Raw genomic sequence first — 19,812 nt, 5'->3', positions numbered from 1 at the left:
ATGAGCTTGACGGAGGAGATCAAAATGTGACTTGAGAGGGAAATTGAGACAAGCGCGTATCTTGAATGTTAGAAAGAAAATACTGGCGGGAATATTAAATATATATCTTTGGCCTCCTATCCAAATTGACATCTCTTCACTTCGTTTGCATAGAACAAGCCACCAAAAATGTATATAAGCGTGAGAAATTTAATACGAGAATGCGATACAACGTAAAAACCCTTGCTTTTCTCCACACAATTGAATCAATTTCTTTAAATAAGTTCTTCCGAGAAGTGTGCCGCATCAGGCTTAATGGGAAAGTTGCCGCCCAAACAATTTACCGTAAAGGTTCATTAATCCGCTCTTGGCACGTAGGATCATGGGCAAATAGTCGAGTAATAAGATACGAACAGGCATATCAGTACCTGGAGATCTTTTCCAAGTGGGCTTAAGTGACGGGTAGGGCCTAGTGCATCGCATTTATGCAGGTCAGAAGCGTTTATTATTGGTAAGTTGTTGCCTAATGGCGGGGACTGAAAGGGCATGACGTCCATTTTCGTAAAGATTTACGAAATGATTTTCGAGATCTTCTTGGAATGGTTCGTGAGTGGCAATACTGCACAAGTTTGTGGAAGGTTTAGCGCCAGGAAACAGAGACACGACGTAAAGACGACGAATTGAAAAAATGACGTCGATGAGGTTATTCAAGTCGTGGTGTGGAATGAAGGTTGGAAGAAAAAGCTCGTTGGGTTTTACCCAAAGTCCTCACGCGGGGCGAATTAAGCGAGTTTCAGGTTTAGAACCCTGTAATACAAACGTGCTTATGCGTCATGAACGTCTGATGTTGAAGAGATTCGAGAAACAATTGAAGAAATCGAGAAATGCTTGTTAAAAAGAGAGAGAAGAAAAGTTTAATGTAAGCCATAGCTTTTACCGATTCTTGCGTTCCCTCCCCAACAGTGATTGAGGACGCAAAATCAGACTTCCTCGAGGTGTTGTTAGCAGTTACAAGACGGCAAGATCCCAAACGCATGGTAATCATGAGCTAAATACCGACTGTGCCTCTTGGGTTTTTGAAATGCATAAAGCTTGCATTCATCTTACAACCTTCCCCTCAGCTCATTCTTACAGGCTGTTGCCTAAACAATTGTCCGTCCAGAGTAGCAATTTGGCTTTACAAACGCTTAGAAGGGTGAAATGGCAACCCAAATCACTTTCCAGCGATCGCACAATGAAGAACCATATCCTAGTTCGGAACGAATGTTTGAAGAGAAATTCACATCCTTCGGCCTTTCAACGGAACGATCACCCAATTCGTTGATGACAATTTGTCGTCAGATAGCGGTTCTTCTGGCTGTACATGGCTTGATCGCGGAATCGGTGGACCTAATTGAACTGAGCGATAAGTTCTCTCGAAATGGAATCGTGCTCTCTGCAAGTGGCTTGTATTTTGCATTCGAAGCGGCGAATGTATGGCCCTGCACGGTCCCTGAAGAACACAAAACTGTCGAACATCTGAACTCCTTGGACACTGATCCACTTGGAGATTGGGGGAACATAGTCATAGACCCACGTGTAGACTGTCCACCACTTTCTGTGGATGAAGAAGGCCTGACAAGACTTCTAAAATACATCAACGGGGACCAGAAAGAGAGACTCGCTTATCCCAGTGCGCATTTTCCTGGTCGAGTTTGTATTTTATTCCTGGCAGATGCACGATCCATGGCAATAGACTTCGCTTTGCGATTGGGCCACGAAGATGAAGCGGAAAGGCTGCTTGTTGGTCATGGAACAGATCCTACATCTGTAGCCAAATCTAGAATCGCTTGGAGGTTGTTGAAGGATGGTAAGATGTTTAGTCGAGCAAATGTAGAGGAAGCTCGAGTGCAATACCGACGGCTCAGAGATGTTCTGAACAACCGCTTAGAGAAAGGTCCACTTGATCTTTTGAAGGACAAGACGTTACTGGAGTTGGTGGAGTTATTGGACAAGCACACAGTAGCACATGATGATGGTGATGAAGATGACCATCTTGAAGAATACAGGCTGCGCGACTTCCGAGGTAATCGCAGTATTCGCTACGAACCAGCCACGAACTCCCAAATATCAACATTGGAACACAAATTAAACACTACCCTTCCAGATGATTACAAAGACTTCCTCAAGATATCCAATGGGCTTCGATTCATTTGGAACGGCTACTTCAGGCAGGGATTTCTAGGCCAATTGAGCGACATCCAAAAGGGCGAACACATCCTACAAGGGAGCGATGCTCTCGAATTCTCTCTCATGGAGTGGTCCGAGCTACCTTTCAAGGTGGAATGGCCGAAGCTCGATCAGCAGCAGGCTCTGCATGTCAGCAGCTTGAATGAGGAAGGAGATGTATGGATTGTGGAACCGAGTCTGGTGACTGAAGCGAAAAAGGCGTTTTGGGATGTGTATAATGATCCTGGCACGAGTGAGGAAGCCCGGACAACTGCCTTCCGAGTGGTATCTGATCACTTTGGGAGTACTGATGGTTTTAATGATATGGAGTGGGCTGTTGTATCGTGGACTCATTGGGGGATGACGATGCTGGTTTGGAAGTCTTTTCGGGATTTTTTGGAGCATCTTGTTGTTCAAGGTGGAAAGTGAGGTGCAATGATGTATCTCTCCTGCAAATTGATGAATGTGTAGCTGAAATCTTTTGGTCGCATTCTAAAATCTCTAAACATATGTCCGTAGCCGTGGGGGTGGGTTGATTGACTCCACTACAGGCAACTGCAAATTATCCATCAAGCGTATGTCACTCTCACGACTCATGAGAACCAAATCACAGCGAATATGATGGTGAGTTATGTTGACCTCATCAAGTGATGCCCCCATCCAACTTAACGAATCTTAGCAGAGGCGAACACTTGTTGATTCTCAATATGATTCAAGCGTGTAACCAACGACTCTTCATTAGTTTTCATATTCTAAGATTGTGATACATGCATGATTTTTCATCCTCCAAAATGTCATCCTCCACAACTGACGCTCCCACACAATGGGCTAGCATCACTAGTTTTAACAGTCTGCATTCCCATCGATAATAACATTGATTCCCACATCGTCCAGGAACATCTGACCACAACAAGTCGAGCAATGATTCATAATACTACTGACTGACGATTTAACCTTATCAAGTCCTTGTTGCTTGTCGAATACTGTTTGGCCCTAGAGAACCGTTACTTAGGTTCTCAAGGGAAAATGGGTGATGGACTTACTGTATTACAGACCCTAATTTCTGAAGCTGAGTTGCATGCAAGCTGCTTACAGGTTCCAGTTGGGGTATTTGGATCACTCTGTTCTTCAAAAAGTATTCCGAGGGTGCTATCTACTTTCCCTTTAGTGCTGTGCTTCCAGGGCTGTCCAGGTACTGGGCAGCAAATTGTAGCTTTCTGATCTTCCTCTGTCGACTTTTGTCGGGGGGTGAGTTCAGCTTGTAGGTCTTGAAGCACTCTGTTAGAAATTAGAGCAACTTTTTCGTCTGCAGATGCTTGTGCTATGGTCTGTCAACTTCGTCAGTTTCGGTAGGCCAGTATTTATCTCTACGACTCACTACAGCGAGGAAGCTAAGCAAGGTTAACAGAAAGGATAAAAGAAGCATGATAAGATGTGATTTGAAGGATTATAATATCCAGATAGATCTACGGTTGTTTAAAGGTTTATTATAATGATGGAAGTTTAGGGAAGTTGGTGGACCTCAATGTTGGGATCGTCCAGCCTTTTATAGATGTAATAACTCCGAAGCGATGTGACTAAACTTTAGATGCGCACATCGTTCGAATTATTTATATACTGTGGGTCTAAATTTATACTCATGAGTCCGCTGCGGAATACTTGAGCACATTTGCGGGTTCTCTCTGATTACTTCATTCGTACTGAACCATACTCATGCCACCACTTATGATTCATTTTTTGTAAGGAGCAAGGTAAGAGTATGTGACAAAATTCTTTGGCACCAAGACTCGTGCTCATACATTTCATGAAGCTCGATGAACACGATAGTGCTGAAACGGAAAATGATGGAGCTATACGAAACGTGTTGTATGCTGGAATTAAGCGAGTACCCCCCTCCTCAACGAACCGCTGCAACTATCACAACTTTTCTTCTTCCACAAGACTCATGGGAGCAAATTCTGTGCTGGTTGAACTCCATGAGCTTCACTATGAATCAATGATTAGAGTGATATACTAGTCATTGGAGTTAGGAACGAACATGACTATCTCTATCCATACATATATATGCATCTGGTAGTATCCCAACCCCTATCATAGATCTAAAAGAAACAGGGACAATAATGCTGCTGGTACCCGGCAGTAATTTATTCCAGCTTGCATCTGAAAGATGAGCATGATAAAAACTACACCGACTATCATCTGGATTTTGCATTAGTTTGTTTATTTGTATCAGGGGGTTAGACATATGTCGAAATGATGAGCACCTTTACCTAAACAACGATTTGTGAGTTTCACTGACTTCATCGAAGTGTCACGGTGTCACCCATGTTGGTGGATCTGAGTAAAGATGAACACTTCTTATGTTGCTAGTTCTCAGAACATGATTCAAATATGATTTACTCTTCATTGTGTTTCATCTTCTAGGAATCTGTCACATGACTCTACTTCCTGAATTAATCTATCTTGGGACCCGAACCATGAACTGGAGCATCTACATTCTTCTCGCAAGTTGCACCCCCAGCAATAATGACGTTGAATCCCATTGAATCGGCAAATACTTGTCCACACGAGTTCGGGCAGTTGTGTAGAGTACTATTGACATAAGCACCAACCAGACCAACTCCTGCGTCCAGGTCGATCCTTTCATCCGTGACCTGAAAACTTGTTAGAGAACTTCGGAAAGTAAGATCGCAGACTTACTGCTGTAAGGTTTGTATTGCAGAAAATTATCTCGGTAGATTTGTCGCACCACATCTGCTTACAAGTTTTTGGTGGGGGAAGTGGCTTGGGTTTTGCTTTAAACATTTTGAGGTTGTCTCGGACTGTTTCTTTAGAGCTGGCCTGCCAGGATTGACCAGGTACTGGGCAGCAAACGGTGTTGCTCTTTTCTCCTTCTTCCCACGTTTCTTTAGCGAGCGCAATTTCTTGGGGTGTCATCGTAGGCCACGGGTGCTCTTCATTTGGATATGCATGTGCTAACGTCTGTTAAATTTGTTAGCGCCAGTATGCCTTCATGGCTCTAACTTACTGCAGCGAAAATGGCAACCAAGGTCGCCAGAAAGGAAGTAAAAATCATGATCTAGATTTGTAGCGTCGTAGTAGGAAGAATTTTATTCTAGACAACTTTATTTGATGTTATTAGAGGGTCTTTAGTGTCGTGGGTAAACTTGAATGTTGGTGGATCTCAGGCTTTTATAGATTTTGTAGACCGGCTCCGTGTGAATAAGCTTTCGAATTACTGGGTGATCAGTATGTAAATTCATGTGATTTTTAGCTGAGGAAGACGGATGAGTGTAAGGTGGAGCGGTTCGAGCACACCTGTCAGTTCTCTCCACGTCCTCGTTCCTCATTATTTTGAACCCTATTCATACCATCGCTCATGAGTCATTCAAAGTTGATACGAGGCATGCGAAGAGAAATCTAGGAAAGCCACAGCACTACCATGTCTTTTATGATGTAAATCAAATGCGACAGCAATAGAGTAGATAATGAAAATCGAGCTAGGAAGATCTATAGTCGCCGAATTAAGCGAGAACCCCCCCTTTTCTCTACCAACCACGAAAATCATCTTACCATTTTTTCAATTCCACAATAACATTAGTAGAAATCTGTTGCCTAATACAATTTATTGTTTTATTGGAGCCATCAAGAAGCACTAACGACTGAGATTGCACATAATGGTAATTAGTTCGATGTTCATCCGCACATGTCATAGCATTTAGCCCATATGATTAACACGACAAGGAACAGAAGAAGATACATTTATACTCACCCAAAATACAATGATTTTAGTTTGAGTGTTGCATAGATTTGGCGACTGTTGGTCATGGTCGAGGCACGTGTCGAACTTGGTGAGTTGGCACTATTGTTGAGTCGCTTTGTCTGGACAACAACTCACCAAAGTCTCATTCTTGACAGTAATATCCTTCATTGTTAGCAATATCTAACACAGCACAACTATCACTCATAGCTCAAGCCGGGTATAAATTTCGAGTTTCCCTCTACGAGCTTTCTCACCAAATCATTGTCCTTCAATGAAATACCATAAATTCGTATCTCACAACCGCAACATAAAAGTCAAATTGTTATCCTCTTCGCTATACTTAAGCTGAATATGTATACCATTACCTTCATCAGGAGCATCCTGAGAACCCTTTTCGCAGGCTTGTTGATCTCTGTGTCGGGTGCAAAAATCAATCAAAAGCGCACACCAACGACACACCCAAAGTACACTCCACTATGCCGTCCTGCCGGGGGGCAACCATCTTTGGAAGGAAGTAAAATCGAGAATTTCAATGCCAACATCGCGAAAATCAACAACCAAACCCTCTCACTTGAAATTCCACCAAAATCGTGCGAAGATATTCTGTGTACTGTAGATTCAAATATCCAGCTTTGCAATGAAGTTAGTCCTATTATTTCTTATCGCTCTCATTAATAGACTGTTATCCCTAAATTGCTAACATTTCCATCCTTGCAATAGAAAGAAGACATGAAAACCGTTGATAAGGCTGTTCTTCTTGATATGTTGGACAGTATCAGGGCTTACTGTGTGGATCCGAGATTTTACGGGCAAGTTTCTGATGGCAACGGCATCAATGTTGTCCACAGCACGAATTGCAATTTGACACCAGCTTCACCACGAAGTATTGCGCTGGAATTTGAAGACCGTTAATTTCAGACGTTTGGTGTTAAAAAAGCAGCGATTTGGACGGGAGACGATCGGAGGACTTTTGTTTAGAGATTCTAGGGTGGGATTGTACGAGTAATAAGTAACATATAGATCGATGGTTTCTTCAAACTCTTGTTTTGGATCAAATTCATACAGGAACTCATGAGTCGTTTGCATCCAGTATGAGACGTGAGAAAAGAAACCACAGAAATCTACAACAAACCATTTTCTCTTCTGATGTAGATCAGTTACGGAAATACAGCTGAAAATGTGAATTGAATTACATGTATAGACACCGAATTAAGCGAGGAGCACCCTCTCTCTTCGATTCGTGAAAATTCTCTTACCATTTATTTCTAGTTCTATAAGAGCCTTCGTGATAAGTCCGGTGGTTACTGCTTATTATATTCTTAATGTGATTATTCAGCTATACTAATAACTGAGATTATATCTAACGATAACTCGTTTCATGTTCTCGTATTCCGTTTGACCTAAGAAGGAACAAAGAAAGACACCTTGATACTCACAATTTACCGATGTTGATCTCTCATAGATAGAAAACTCAAAAGCGAAATGGAATATGAATCCGGTTTTACATGGGTTTGGTGACTGTTAGTCGTGGGTTCGGCACTTCTCGAGTTAGTACCATTGTTGAATTGCTTTGGCTGGACAACAACTCACAAAAATATCGTCTCTGTCAGTAATGTTCTCTCTTTTTATTAGCAATATACAACTAACCACAATCATTAGTCACAGCTCAAATCCGGGCATAAATATCGAGTTCTCCCTCTGGATCTTTCACTTCACATCTCTCGACAGCTCATATACAAATAAAACTTACCTGACAACTACCACACAAAAACCGAAGTATTTAGCTTAATCAGCTACGCTATATACAAACCTTCAAAATGTATACCTTTGCCTTCCTCAGAGGCGTTCTAGAGCTCTTTTTCGTCGGCTTCTTAATTTCTGTATCAAGGGCAAACATCATCCAAAAACGCCTACCGGCCCAACTCCAAGCCCCAACTTTCTATACCTATTGCTGCCCTGTAGGAGGTCAATCGCTTGACCCAGGAAGTAAAGCGGCGGATGTCAATTCCAACATCGACAAGATCCGATCGGGAAACCTGACACTGGAGGTCGAAGCAAAGTCATGTAAAGACCTCGTTTGCACCGGCGATTCATCTGTTCAGATTTGTACTGAAGTAAGTCATATCACATACCGACGCAAGAATTCCTGTATTACCACTTTAAACTTACTGATATTTGGCTTGCAATTTAGAATAATCAAAAGACACCTGGTAACAAGGATCTTGTCTCAGCAATGGTGCAGGCTATTAGTGTTCAATGTTTTGGTGCGCCAACCGACAATTGTGGGCAGATCTTTCATGAAACGGGCATCAATGTTATTCTCAGCAAGAAGAAATGCGGTTCATGAGGAATCATGAATTAGTAACGGTCTGTTTTAGGAAACAATTTAAACAGGCAACGACGGGAGGACTTGTGTTTAGAGATTTCGGGGTAGAACTATACAAGTAATAAGTGGCATATAGATCGTTGGTTTTCTTAAAACTCTTGTTCTAGCGAGATCACCACGTTATTTCCCAAGTGATCAAAATGTGTCAAAATTCCTGAAAGGGGAGGGCAAGTTTAAAAGCTTGGGTTGCGATTCGTGAAAGCTCAGATGCAGTCACATAATTGACTCGATGTCATAGCGTAGCTTCGTCTGCACTCACGAGTCCCATGTGAATTGGACTTGGTGGGTGAGCAATGACATCTTTCCTTGTCAAAATAATAAGACATGACACTTGTCATACTTGATATCTCTTCAGATCTTAGTCATAAAGTGTGACGAGAAACACGTCGCTGACTACTTGAGCATCGCTTTGGCCAACCCAACACATCACAAGTCTTGAAAATATTGCTGTGAGTGCCACTCTCGAACAGATTTCTCTAACCGTCCATCGTTTAGTATTTATTAGCACGTTTCTGATTCTCCCAGCATTATCCAATACAGACGACTGTGCAAGGTCTTTTGAAATATTTTACACTGTCATAAGCGATAGGAGCAATCTGCGCGCTCCGAACACCACGAAGAATGGACGGCGAGGACGAGATATATTATGTATTGGCAATATTCGCAACCAAAATTGTGTCGGCAGTATCTGACGGATTTGGGAAAAGTAGAACACTGGTCTCCGGTACTGTTACCATGCTCACTGGGTTGATAATGGGCTCCAGAAAGAACTCTGAAAGCGCTGAAGAAGTCTGATCAGTCTCCGCGAGCGAGAGGTGGTTGCGCGCATGTTTTCTCATTGAGCCTCGAAATAACCCCGATGTCCCAAGACTGTATGAATGACAGAAAGAAGCTTAAACTTACGTACGAGTTTCCAGATTAGCCTAACGGCGAAAGGGTTTGCGCACGTAGATGAGAACATTTTAGACTGTTGTGGGAGCTTAGGGAGGAGTTTACTTGATCTGTCTCCAGCGGTGTCAAAGTGATGCAGTATGTGGAACCCAAGATACTCTGCCGTACGCATCGGTAATACGGTCACTGAAGTCTGGTGACCACACCATCTGGATTGTTCAAGGACCGTTTCGTGGTACAGTGAAGGTGGTATTGTCGCTGCTTATGTTTCACTTTTTTGAAACAAGATCGCATGCCTAGCACAATCCTGTCAGTGTTATTATTACTTCTTTATACCTAAGACATTCAAATCAAAATGCTTTTTCATCATCATTAACTTTGGCTCACAAGCCTCATGCCTGCCAATTTTGCTAGGGTTGGTCCTGAAGTTGTTGGCCGTGAATTGAATGCTGGAAATTGTATATCAGACAGTACGCCTACTTTCCTTGAGCCAACTGCTTTGCCGAATCCATGACTCAACTTCCGATCAAAGTACTCGCTTTAACATGATTTCTAGCCACAGTCGTCTGCAATATTGAAATCAAGCACTGCTGCCCTGGTTTGTACTGCTATGTCGCCGCTGAGTTTGGGCCTGGCTATTGCAGGAAGTCCATCAATGTGAGCTTCGTTCAACCATATGTATTATCTCTGAGCTGAAACACGGCGAAGTGAACGCAAGATGAAGGAAGGGCAATAACCGAGGTTTTGTAATCCTACCTTTCGAGTTCATCCGGTTGCGCCATCAAGTAAATATAAGCTTTTCGGAACCCATTACGATACATACTTGACGTTCATTTGGCTTGCAAACGAGCTTGAGAACAGAAGTTGATGAAGTCCCAAAGACAGCTAGGGCAGAATTGCCAGTAACAACTCGTGGAAACTTGGGCATGCGTCGAGCACCCGCTTTCGGGAGATCATTCCATCCATCATGTTACACAGCCTAGCTACCGACCACACGATACCATCACACGGTTAGAAACCGCAAACACAGCATATGTCTCTATCCGCCAACCCCGCATCACATTCTCCAGCCTTCGGAATATTCGCGCAAGTCCTCCTGTGCTGGACTTCTAACCTTTCTTTTTGACTATTCGACCAATTGACCTCTTAAGCCTGTTTTTAATTGAACCACCTAACGAATAAATTATCCCTCGTACAAGATCTAAAAGAATCATTATCAAAATGTCAGTTGGTCGAGGTTTCGCTTTTGCAGCTCTTGCATACATGGGCAACGACAACGTGTCTCCGAATACGAGGAAGAGCCAAACCAGCAAACAGACCGAGAAGGCAAGAGTGTTACCCCATCATAAGCGTCGATTTAACTGGCATTTGCAGACCTCGCTCCTTCCCGTCTCGCGAAGAACCGCAGAGAAACAGAAAAGTACAGTTTGTAACGAGAAATCCGGTATGTCTAAATTTATTATGACGAAAGCCGAGGCAAGGACATACATCTATGAAATATTCTGACAGGGCTTTAGCTTCTTCGAAAGAGACCAGCGACAGAGGTTGGATCGATTGGTGTCTCCCTGAGTGGCGGTCGAGGTCCTGGGCCTTTTTGTGACGAGAAGGCTGCAAGTTAATTAGAGGGCATGAAATAATGACACGAGGAAATGACTTGATGATTTTGAGCACTTTGCCTAAATCATTCAACATTGAATGATATGACAGATACTATTAATAAAAATATTCTTTACATTTCATCATATTATACACCTAGATTAGTTTACAGAAAAATTCACAATACATACTGCCTTCGCTCACGGCCACTCATCTTGGTAATATCATACCGTCTGCCACCCGGGTGATTTGGTTTGAACTCCTTGAACTGTTGATCAAACCGTCAGTCTTTCGAAACCAACGGAAACAGATGTGATCGATAATTACCAGCTTCTTCCAGTCCCATTTCGATCGCCATTCCTTTTCATCGAATCCATCTTCATTCACCTGGCCTTTCTTCCTCCAATTTTCGATGTCTTCTTGACTGATGTTGATATCAACCCGGGGTACGAGTTTTACGCCGGCCAAGTCAGCAGCTAGGACAATATCTTCCACATTCTCAGTGTCAAAATCCGCCGCGGGGTCTTTGTAAAATTCAAGAAGAAGTAGGGTCATAGTATTGATGTTGAACGCTGGGGTATTTTCCTTTTTTACGAGATCGTGTTCGGAAAGGACCTCGAGACAGGTAATGTACATCGGGATGAACATGTCGAATACTTCACCGACACCGGGGCCATTCTCATTCGCTGTCACTTAAATTAGCAGGCACAAAAAGTAGATCTAGTTCTAAAGCTTACAAATTAGAGCGAATAAGTCTCCTAGTTTAAGCCATGTCACAATTCCTTCGAGGTGTGACCACTTTTGAAGAGGGGATATATTCTTCTTGAACAGATCCTTGTTGAAATCCGCAAGCTGCGAGTGAAGTCTGTTAATAAAGTGATCTTGCATCATGAGCTAAAGATAACGTCGCCACTCTCACAACGAACGTCTTCCACGTCGCGGACTCCACATATCAAGCTAAATCCGAACAGCCGTTTGTGAGGCAATCCTGGCGATAAATAACAAACAAAACTTACCGCATTCTCCAAAACCTCCGTAGCACCCCAGCCGCTCCAATCAGTATAAATATGCATGTCAAAAAGGTCCTGGTCTCTGGCATTGCACTCCTTGACAATGTTTAAAAATCTGTCAACACCACTCCGGGTGACACAATGCCCGGCTTTGAAGACGCTAGGGAGATATGCATTCCTGTTATTCTCACCATAGACATCGATTTGCGCCTGAGTCGTAATCTTCTCCTCATCTTCCAGACCTGGGAGCTTCTCTTTCTCCGTGCCTTCTTCTGGCTCTGCAGATTCCTCCTCATCGGATCCCTCATCGGATCCCTCATCTTCAGATTCCCCTTCATATTCTTCGGCCTCCGCGATTGGCCATTTGCAAGCGACTATCTTAGGAAATTCCTTTTCCAGCTATATGACTTCGTCAGCTTATACTGGGCATGAACAGGCATGAAACTCCGTATTCACAACGGGACCTACACTATCCTTGTTCGAGTACTTGAAAGTCCTCTTTTCTTCACTCTTCTTAGTTGCTGTTCCCGTCGCCGTTCTTTTTGCCTTCTTAGCACTGCTCTCCGGTAAATTCGCGATCACGTTAGGGTTCGAAGCAACCAACGGTGCTTTCCGTTTGGTTCCTTTAGGAGGCATTATAATAAAGCCCACTTTCAATTGAACGAGACTATTCAGGAGATTGAGACTTAGGCGTTAATTTAATACCGATTCTTTTGCGATAGTACTACGTCTAGGTTAAATATTGATATGAGTTAAGTTGGATTGGAGTGACCAGAGGTTACGTCATGCCGGCATGAAACGCGTGTTCACGTGAGGGATCAAAACAACTTTTTTGGTACGATTCTAAGACTAAATGTTATCCAACATTTGGAAAGCCAAATGAACTTCAGGATTTGAGACTGCTCCTAGTTATGTTCATTCAGCAACCTCCGAAACCATGGCATCGTTTCGAGCATATTCTCCTCCCTGAAGACTCCTACAAGGACTTTCAACCCACGAAATCAAAAGGTGTAGCAGTCAGCTTCTGGCGTTGGGCAACCCTTTGGGCAGCTTATCGACAAATACAGTCCCGAAAGCGATCGTAGTACAAGGAGACTTAGCTAGGGCCATCCGCGGTTAGGTTGTTCCTTTCCCAGATTTCATTCTTATGCAGACATGGCTGGGATATTTTGTACGTAAATCTCTAGCCGCCGGAATGACTCCCTTTTAACTTCTTGTGCTTGTTCATGTTCGCCCGCTCCATTGAATGCGTCTTCGAGCAGCCACAGTTCTCGCACCACTTGGGGATCTGCTTCACCCTGCAGATACTCACGGAGAGAGACCACCATACGCAGCCGCTCGATTATTGAAGTCGAGGACGCATCCGTATTTTCAGCTCCGACGATGTTGACCTCGCTCATCAACGATGCCGCCATGATCACGCAAGCGACGGGGACGGCCTGAATGCGGGGTGCCTTCATCACATCTCGCCCAGGGCGAAGTGAACATTCAAGCATGATGTCTGGCCGTTCTTCAAGTACTTTGGTCGCTACCAGACCCGCCAGAATGCCTAATAACGTCCCGCTACCGGCGTCAGAATCAACGCCATTCTCGAGGATTAGATCCCAACGTTCTCGCAGAAGTGCAATGCTACTCGCACGAAGATTCCCGTGCAGTGGTGAGGCGTGGGCGTTCGTATGAGGGGTTAACCGATGCTGCAGCTCGAAAGGATTGCCTTGAGCTGGATGTGTGGCGGCAGCGGCGGACTTCTTACTTGCAGCATTAGTTTGGCTGAGCCACTGGACCACCGGGTCCACAACAGCCACGGGAAGCTTGATAGAACATGAGTCCCACAACAGGCTCCAGTAGAGTTGAATCAGTTCAGGGTCGAAATGGTCGAAGAGAATCTGCGCATTGGAGATCCATGCCTGCTCAAGCAAGAATAGAAAAGCATGAGAAAACGTGTCAACGGCGATGATTGTTCCGCCACTGGTGGAAGAACCTGATAAGGAGGACCACAAAGACGGTGAAGAGCTGGGTACCAAGTCTCTTCGATCCTCGGCCAGTCGCCACAAAGCTTGCAGCATGGTAGACAGCGGATGAGCCTCTGGCATCCTGTAATTTTTGGCCAATGCAATCAGATGGACCAGTAGCATCTGGAAGAGCTGTCTGTGGTTTAACAACACCATGTTGTACATGATTTCGAGCAGGTTCCATATCAGCGCTGGGCTTTCGAGTGTGAAAAGATCCTCGATCAGGAGAAATGCCTTCCGTATCGTCCTACCTGCCAGCATCCCGTGTCCTCGGTTCAGCAGGTCAATCGATAATTTGAATGCAAAGCTAATCTCTTGAGCTTCGACGGTCAGAGGCGCCCGCTGTCGAATAGTTTGCAATCCATCAAAGAACGCCACACTCCAAGTTCGTACGCTTGTGAAAAACATAAGCTTTAGGCTGTCATTCGGTCCCAATCCGAGGGGCAGCATTAGTATGGAGCATGGCTCCCCCACCACTGGTGAGTGAGATTTTGAGTTTCTACATCTTTCGAGCCTTCTCGATAAGCGCTGTACATCTGTCGTCGACCGTCTTGTTGACTTCTGAAACCCCCACTTCGCGAATCTCTTTTTGTACATCTGCTCTCTACGAGGATAGGTTAGTCAATTTCACGGGGTTCTTTTATTTATCTTCCTTTTCCTCTTACTTACGTCGCTTTGAAGCCATGCTTCTTTTCCATGAATTGTATAATATACCGTAGCTTTCGACGCTCGCGAATATACAGTCGTTCAATCTCGGGGTAGGCGGTGGCCCACTCTGACTCGTCGTACACCTGAGCAGAGTGTGGCCTTGAGACGATTAAAGTAACTGGCTCACCCCCAGGGCGGGGGGCTAATATCGAAAGCCTCATATTGTAAGGATAATGTAAAATGATAACAGGTGCGCAACAAGGTAGGAGCGTGGGTATCTTTTTGACACTGAAAGCTTACTCGGCTAATAGGCACACAGGTGACATGAGGGATGGACGGGTGTTGATCTATTAAAGTCAAACATCTGCATCGAAAATTTGATCTTTTTCGAGGGGAATATGTCCAGAAAGAGATCATATTGTAAGAAGTATTGAGAATGAACGTTGGTTGTCTTCGCTTGTCTACGAGCTAACCAATGAGAATGCAGAAAAAAGTTCCATGCAGGACGACCAGCATTATTTAATACCCGGTTACCCCTGTGTTCGAACTTTGAATTTGCTTCCATCACGAAAGCTAACCGAGTATTATTACACTAGATGGAAAAACGTCCAAATCTGAACGAAAAGGGACCAAGGAGCGAGCAATGCAGTTTGTAATATGATTTCAAAGGAGTACTTTGGCCACCATGGCTATTGTCATCTCGGACCGGCATCTTATAGTTAAGTAAAACATGTTATATTTACTATACATATTTTAGCTAAAACTATTATATAGCTATAGTATAAGTATAAACGCCTCAAAACTACCGAAAAGGCTAAATAACTAGATACTATTCTCTCGGTAAAGTAGAAAATAAAAATAAAAAATAACAACTCTTATTTTCCTCTCCTCCTCTCCTCCTGACATCGTTTCCAAATTAGGTTAACGCTACGTTTAACCCGCAAACTCCTTCGTCATCTCCTCACAGTACGCAAAAAACTCAACCGCAAGACTCGTCCCACCATCCTCCTTCGACCTCAAGCTCGCCAAATGCTCCTTCTTCGGCTCCTTATTCCAGCGGCCCCAGGGGATAATATACTTCTCCCCATCCCCGCTCTTCACATCCACACTCAAACCAGCCCACAACCCCGTATACGCGCCCATCCTCGGCGGTTGGAAGATTGGCGCCATTAACGCACGCACGAGGAATGGCGTCCCATCCCAGCCAGGCGTCCGCAACATCTCAGGGCTCTGGGCAACAGCGACGACGCCCTCGGTTGCGTACCGGCGATCGAATTCAGAGGCGAGGAACCAGTTGCCGGCTTTCGAGGCGGCGTAGTTGCGGTTCATGTCGCGAGAGTGCTTACCTGGCTCGAGTTCGGCGAGGGAGAGCCCGCCGGGAGGGGAGGCTAGGTCGATGATTCCCGAGGAGGCGAAGATGATACGGATGCTGTTTTGGGGGGCGGATTGGGCGGTTTGGGTAAGGAGTGGGAGGAGGAGCTTGGTTAGGAGGTAGGGTCCTGCGAGTTGAATTAGCGTCGTGGGTTTCTACTGAGTTGTACATAGTATAGGGAAGAGAATCATATACCCAAGCAGTTAGTACCCATGTGAATCTCGTGTCCTTGCGTCGTTACACTCCCACCTGGCTGCCGACTGACCCCGGCATTATTAAACAGAACATCGAGACGGGATTCTTTCGCGAGAAAGGCAGTCACGCAGGGTGCGATGGTCGATAGGTTACCCAAGTCGACAATCAGACTGTGTAATTGACCTGCAGCTGTCGAATCTTTTGTCTGAGTGGCTGCAGCTGCTACTTCGGTTATGATTTCTTCAATTGCAGATTCGATCTTGGTTAGCGTGCGACCAGCAATGTAGACAGTGCCACCTTTTGCATATAGGATCTTTGCGAGTTCTCGGCCCACGCCTGAGTTGCCGCCGGTAACGATGTATACTTTACCGGCGAGAGAAGGGATTTGTGCTTCGGTAAAGTGAGGGTCCGGGGGGAATAGTTGGGTCCAGACTCCCATGATGATGGATGGTGGCAATTGGCAATGAAGATGGAGGAATGAACTAAAGAAGAATCTGTAGAAAGACTGGGACGGATAGAAAGTTTTGGAAAAGGAAAGCAGATTACATATTACATATTATTGACTTGAGGTCTCCAGGTTGGATGCTCGTGTCGTCCCCTGTCGATGGGAATTGATATGTTCACCTATTAGACGCATGAAGGGTCACATCGAACTTGGAAGCCAAACACCAACATTGGATTATTTAATTACCAAAAGGCGTAAGCATGCATGATCGCTAAGAGCGATATTGAAGGACATCCCTGAACATTGTTATCTCGAAGATATATATATTTGTTAGTTTGTATTTTGAACTCGTGTGCTCTACGGTCCCACGGCTTGTTTGTGTATAGGAACATAGAATAGAATAGTGAGAAAGAAGGTATAAACAAATCACTAACACATATCAAAGCTAGTCGGCCGCCCGCCCACATATTAAGTAATGCATAGTCTTCCGTCCGCAGCCACAGTCTTTAGATCACCCCCAACATTCACGGATCCCCAAAGCATATTCTCCGGGCCATATTTTTGCTTGATGGATAGTAACTGACCGTAGTTCACTCCATAATAATCCATTTTCCAATAGGCGTCGCTGAAGGAGGCCTCGTTCGGATAGTTCCCACCACCGGGCGTGAGCTTTCGGAAGGAATTCGTATGCCCGTCGACGGTCGCTTGCAATGTTTGTAGCTGCGTCGACGTGACGCCGGGAGACTGCGAGATGCCGAAAGGTCAGCATCCTGCCAGGCCGGGAGAACCGAATTAAATCCCGGGAAGTAAGGTGGTGCGCAATAACGCACCGTCTTAAAACTCTAATTTACCGAAAACACTAAAACGTTGATTTTAATACTTTATATAGTGATTTATATAGTGACTATTAACTATTAGGTAAATAAATTCCTGATAGATACTTCTAGTTATTCTTATTTAGCAACCTCCGAAACTATAGTATTGTGCCTAGTATACTCTCCTCCTTAGGCTCCTTTAAGGACTTTCAACCCACGAAACTAAAAGGCGTAGCAGTTAACTTCTCGCGCTCAGCAGACCTTGAACTAACTAGCTTAACGACAAGCATAGTCCCGAAATCAATCACAGTCTACATACCCAGCGTTAATCAAAAGTCTACGCGAGGAATTGAAAGCTTATCACGAGCCTCTGCTGCTCATTTCTTCCAACGATAGCTTTTGGTCCTCGCCCATGAGACTGTCATAATTGGGGAACGCTAAGCAGGGCTTCTATCATTTTCCCTCATACAGAATTGCTATCTTGGCCTCGATTTGGGATTTGTTGATCTGAAGTGGTTACGAAGACAGGCTATTGACACTTGAGAACATCTTACTCTGGGTCAAATTTATTAAGGAAAATTAAAGGTCTGCCTTGACAAAGATGTATTAACAATATACTGCGTTATTTCGAAGTCTTTATTGCTTTCAATATTAAGTCTAGTCGATTGCAATCAGTATCCTCGTTTGCGATTTTGCAGTTCATAGTTTCAAAGATCAAGACAAATCAACAATCTGTGTCTTGTTCGCGCTCTTGGTATCGTTATTTTCATGTCAATATAGAACTCGTCGCGCCTAAACAGAAGCAGAAACAGGGTCCTCGTACAACGACCGAGACGAGGTAAGCGAGAGCTGCAGTATTCCAGGTTCCCCTCTACTCATCCATTCAGGATTCAAGCCCCATGCTAAAATATCACATACATGAGTCACTCTCACACCGCTTACATATCAAGGAATCTCTATAAAATGCTCTTATATCATAGCAAAAATCCTACAAGTAAATAAAAATCAAACTCGATCTCCATCTGCTCAAAATGCCCTCACCAACCCCCACCCTCGTCAACATCGGCACTCACTCCCTGGCCCTATACGCCCACGGCCCCTCACCCACCCCCTCCCAACCCGTAGTCTTCTTCATCAACGGCATCGCAACAAGCAGTCTCGTCTGGGCAGGCGTCCTAAAACTCCTCCCCTCCACCCTCCGCAGCTACACCTACGACCGCTCCGGCTTCAGCGCCTCAAACCCCTCACCCCTTCCCCCCACGCCCGAAAATATCGCCCTCGAACTCTCACGGCTCATGAAAAACACACCCATCACCAATCCCTTAATATTGGTAGGCCATTCCTGGGCGGGCGTGCTGATACGGGAGTTCATCGCGCTCACGGGGGGTTCGCAAATCGCGGGGTTGGTGCTTGTGGATGCGAATCTGGAGACGTCGCTGCAGGTGCTGAACGTGCTTGATCCGCAGCTACGGGCGGTGTTTAAGGGCGTGGAACATTATGAGGGGAGTGGGATTGCGAGGGAGCATAAACTGACAAGCGAGGAGTGGGACGCGTTTATTAAGGATGAAAGGTCAGCGAAATTCGTTTTGCAAGCTGAAAATGAGAGTAAAGAGTATGAGCCCGGGTTTGGGACGCTTTTGAAGAAGGAGTTGGCGAAGAAACAGCCGTTATTGGGTGATGCGCCGGTGTTTGTGACTGGGGGCATGCGAAGTAGAGATTGGAATGGGTTGTATGCAGCGGGTGTAGCGAAGGGGAATGGGACGGAGGAACAGAGGAGGTATGCTAGGGAGATGATTGATGGGGCGGATGAGAAGCATATGGGTCTTATCCGAGAGCATTTGAAACTTTCTACAAGAGGTAAGCTGGTGTGGGCGTATGAGAGTGGACATTTTGTGCAGTTGACGCAGCCGGAATTGGTTGTGGAGGGGGTGGAGTGGGTGTTGGATGAACTGAAGGCTGGTTCTTAGACATTCAATTGAGTTTCAATGTTCAGTGGTCAGTATTTCGGGATACATGTGATTGCGCGTCTGCTTGGGTAAAGGTCTTCTCGGTAAAGGTCTTCTCGGTAAAGGTATATAAAGAGCAGACGCCTGGCAAATTCAACAAGCCTCAGACACTCATCCGAGTCTTGTATCACACAAGCATGTTTTCACCGCTCCGAAAACGTGATGGCGAGTCTCACAAGTACCACCAGGTTACTTCGTTGCACTACACAAGAGTCTTGGTTATTGTACGACAGTGACCCTCGTGGCTACCTAGATGTCACCTGATCGGAAACGTGTTTGACATAGGGGAAGTACATTGACGTTCGGGAGTGACGTGTAATAGAAATAGGGCAGGGACGGCGATACCGTTCGAGGGGCAGATCCGATTGGAAGAAATTATGCAACCATTGCAATTGGAACAAGGGTTTAGAGGGTATTAACTTTTGAATTTAGATCTTTAATAAGCTCATGCAATTGATTGCGGCTCTGGTATCATCCATCATCTAC

General features: G+C 44.7%; 9 protein-coding genes across 9 annotated transcripts; 4 read left to right on the top strand and 5 right to left on the bottom strand.

Annotated features, from left to right (window-relative positions):
* Nucleotides 1-1,179: 1,179 nt before the first annotated feature.
* Nucleotides 1,180-2,616, top strand: GLAREA_07579 (uncharacterized protein; the record flags this gene model as incomplete). Its single annotated transcript, XM_008082267.1, has 1 exon — nucleotides 1,180-2,616. One exon carries the CDS (start codon nucleotides 1,180-1,182, stop codon nucleotides 2,614-2,616), a length of 1,437 nt encoding a protein of 478 aa, XP_008080458.1.
* Nucleotides 2,617-3,030: 414 nt separating this feature from the next.
* On the bottom strand, nucleotides 3,031-3,613 carry GLAREA_07578 (uncharacterized protein; the record flags this gene model as incomplete). The annotated part of the gene is made up of 3 exons (XM_008082266.1): nucleotides 3,031-3,180; nucleotides 3,231-3,515; nucleotides 3,566-3,613. 3 exons carry the CDS (start codon nucleotides 3,611-3,613, stop codon nucleotides 3,031-3,033), a joined length of 483 nt encoding a protein of 160 aa, XP_008080457.1.
* A 1,027-nt stretch (nucleotides 3,614-4,640) lies between these two features.
* GLAREA_07577 (uncharacterized protein) lies at nucleotides 4,641-5,263 on the bottom strand (the record flags this gene model as incomplete). The annotated part of the gene is made up of 3 exons (XM_008082265.1): nucleotides 4,641-4,841; nucleotides 4,888-5,169; nucleotides 5,216-5,263. 3 exons carry the CDS (start codon nucleotides 5,261-5,263, stop codon nucleotides 4,641-4,643), a joined length of 531 nt encoding a protein of 176 aa, XP_008080456.1.
* A 1,038-nt stretch (nucleotides 5,264-6,301) lies between these two features.
* On the top strand, nucleotides 6,302-6,862 carry GLAREA_07576 (uncharacterized protein; the record flags this gene model as incomplete). Its single annotated transcript, XM_008082264.1, has 2 exons — nucleotides 6,302-6,592; nucleotides 6,671-6,862. The coding sequence occupies 2 exons, from the start codon at nucleotides 6,302-6,304 to the stop codon at nucleotides 6,860-6,862; spliced, it is 483 nt and encodes a 160-aa protein (XP_008080455.1).
* Nucleotides 6,863-7,767: 905 nt separating this feature from the next.
* Nucleotides 7,768-8,297, top strand: GLAREA_07575 (uncharacterized protein; the record flags this gene model as incomplete). The annotated part of the gene is made up of 2 exons (XM_008082263.1): nucleotides 7,768-8,064; nucleotides 8,142-8,297. 2 exons carry the CDS (start codon nucleotides 7,768-7,770, stop codon nucleotides 8,295-8,297), a joined length of 453 nt encoding a protein of 150 aa, XP_008080454.1.
* A 2,704-nt stretch (nucleotides 8,298-11,001) lies between these two features.
* On the bottom strand, nucleotides 11,002-12,469 carry GLAREA_07574 (uncharacterized protein; the record flags this gene model as incomplete). The annotated part of the gene is made up of 5 exons (XM_008082262.1): nucleotides 11,002-11,091; nucleotides 11,151-11,509; nucleotides 11,561-11,675; nucleotides 11,840-12,232; nucleotides 12,302-12,469. 5 exons carry the CDS (start codon nucleotides 12,467-12,469, stop codon nucleotides 11,002-11,004), a joined length of 1,125 nt encoding a protein of 374 aa, XP_008080453.1.
* Nucleotides 12,470-12,978: 509 nt separating this feature from the next.
* GLAREA_07573 (uncharacterized protein) lies at nucleotides 12,979-14,714 on the bottom strand (the record flags this gene model as incomplete). Its single annotated transcript, XM_008082261.1, has 2 exons — nucleotides 12,979-14,449; nucleotides 14,515-14,714. 2 exons carry the CDS (start codon nucleotides 14,712-14,714, stop codon nucleotides 12,979-12,981), a joined length of 1,671 nt encoding a protein of 556 aa, XP_008080452.1.
* Nucleotides 14,715-15,426: 712 nt separating this feature from the next.
* On the bottom strand, nucleotides 15,427-16,499 carry GLAREA_07572 (NAD(P)-binding Rossmann-fold containing protein; the record flags this gene model as incomplete). The annotated part of the gene is made up of 2 exons (XM_008082260.1): nucleotides 15,427-15,992; nucleotides 16,061-16,499. 2 exons carry the CDS (start codon nucleotides 16,497-16,499, stop codon nucleotides 15,427-15,429), a joined length of 1,005 nt encoding a protein of 334 aa, XP_008080451.1.
* Nucleotides 16,500-18,351: 1,852 nt separating this feature from the next.
* On the top strand, nucleotides 18,352-19,287 carry GLAREA_07571 (alpha/beta-Hydrolase; the record flags this gene model as incomplete). Its single annotated transcript, XM_008082259.1, has 1 exon — nucleotides 18,352-19,287. The coding sequence occupies one exon, from the start codon at nucleotides 18,352-18,354 to the stop codon at nucleotides 19,285-19,287; it is 936 nt and encodes a 311-aa protein (XP_008080450.1).
* Nucleotides 19,288-19,812: the final 525 nt, after the last annotated feature.

Source organism: Glarea lozoyensis, assembly GCF_000409485.1.
Source record: "Glarea lozoyensis ATCC 20868 chromosome Unknown GLAREA16, whole genome shotgun sequence".
Classification (NCBI taxonomy): domain Eukaryota; kingdom Fungi; phylum Ascomycota; class Leotiomycetes; order Helotiales; family Helotiaceae; genus Glarea; species Glarea lozoyensis.
This window is presented reverse-complemented; position numbering and strand designations above follow the sequence as displayed.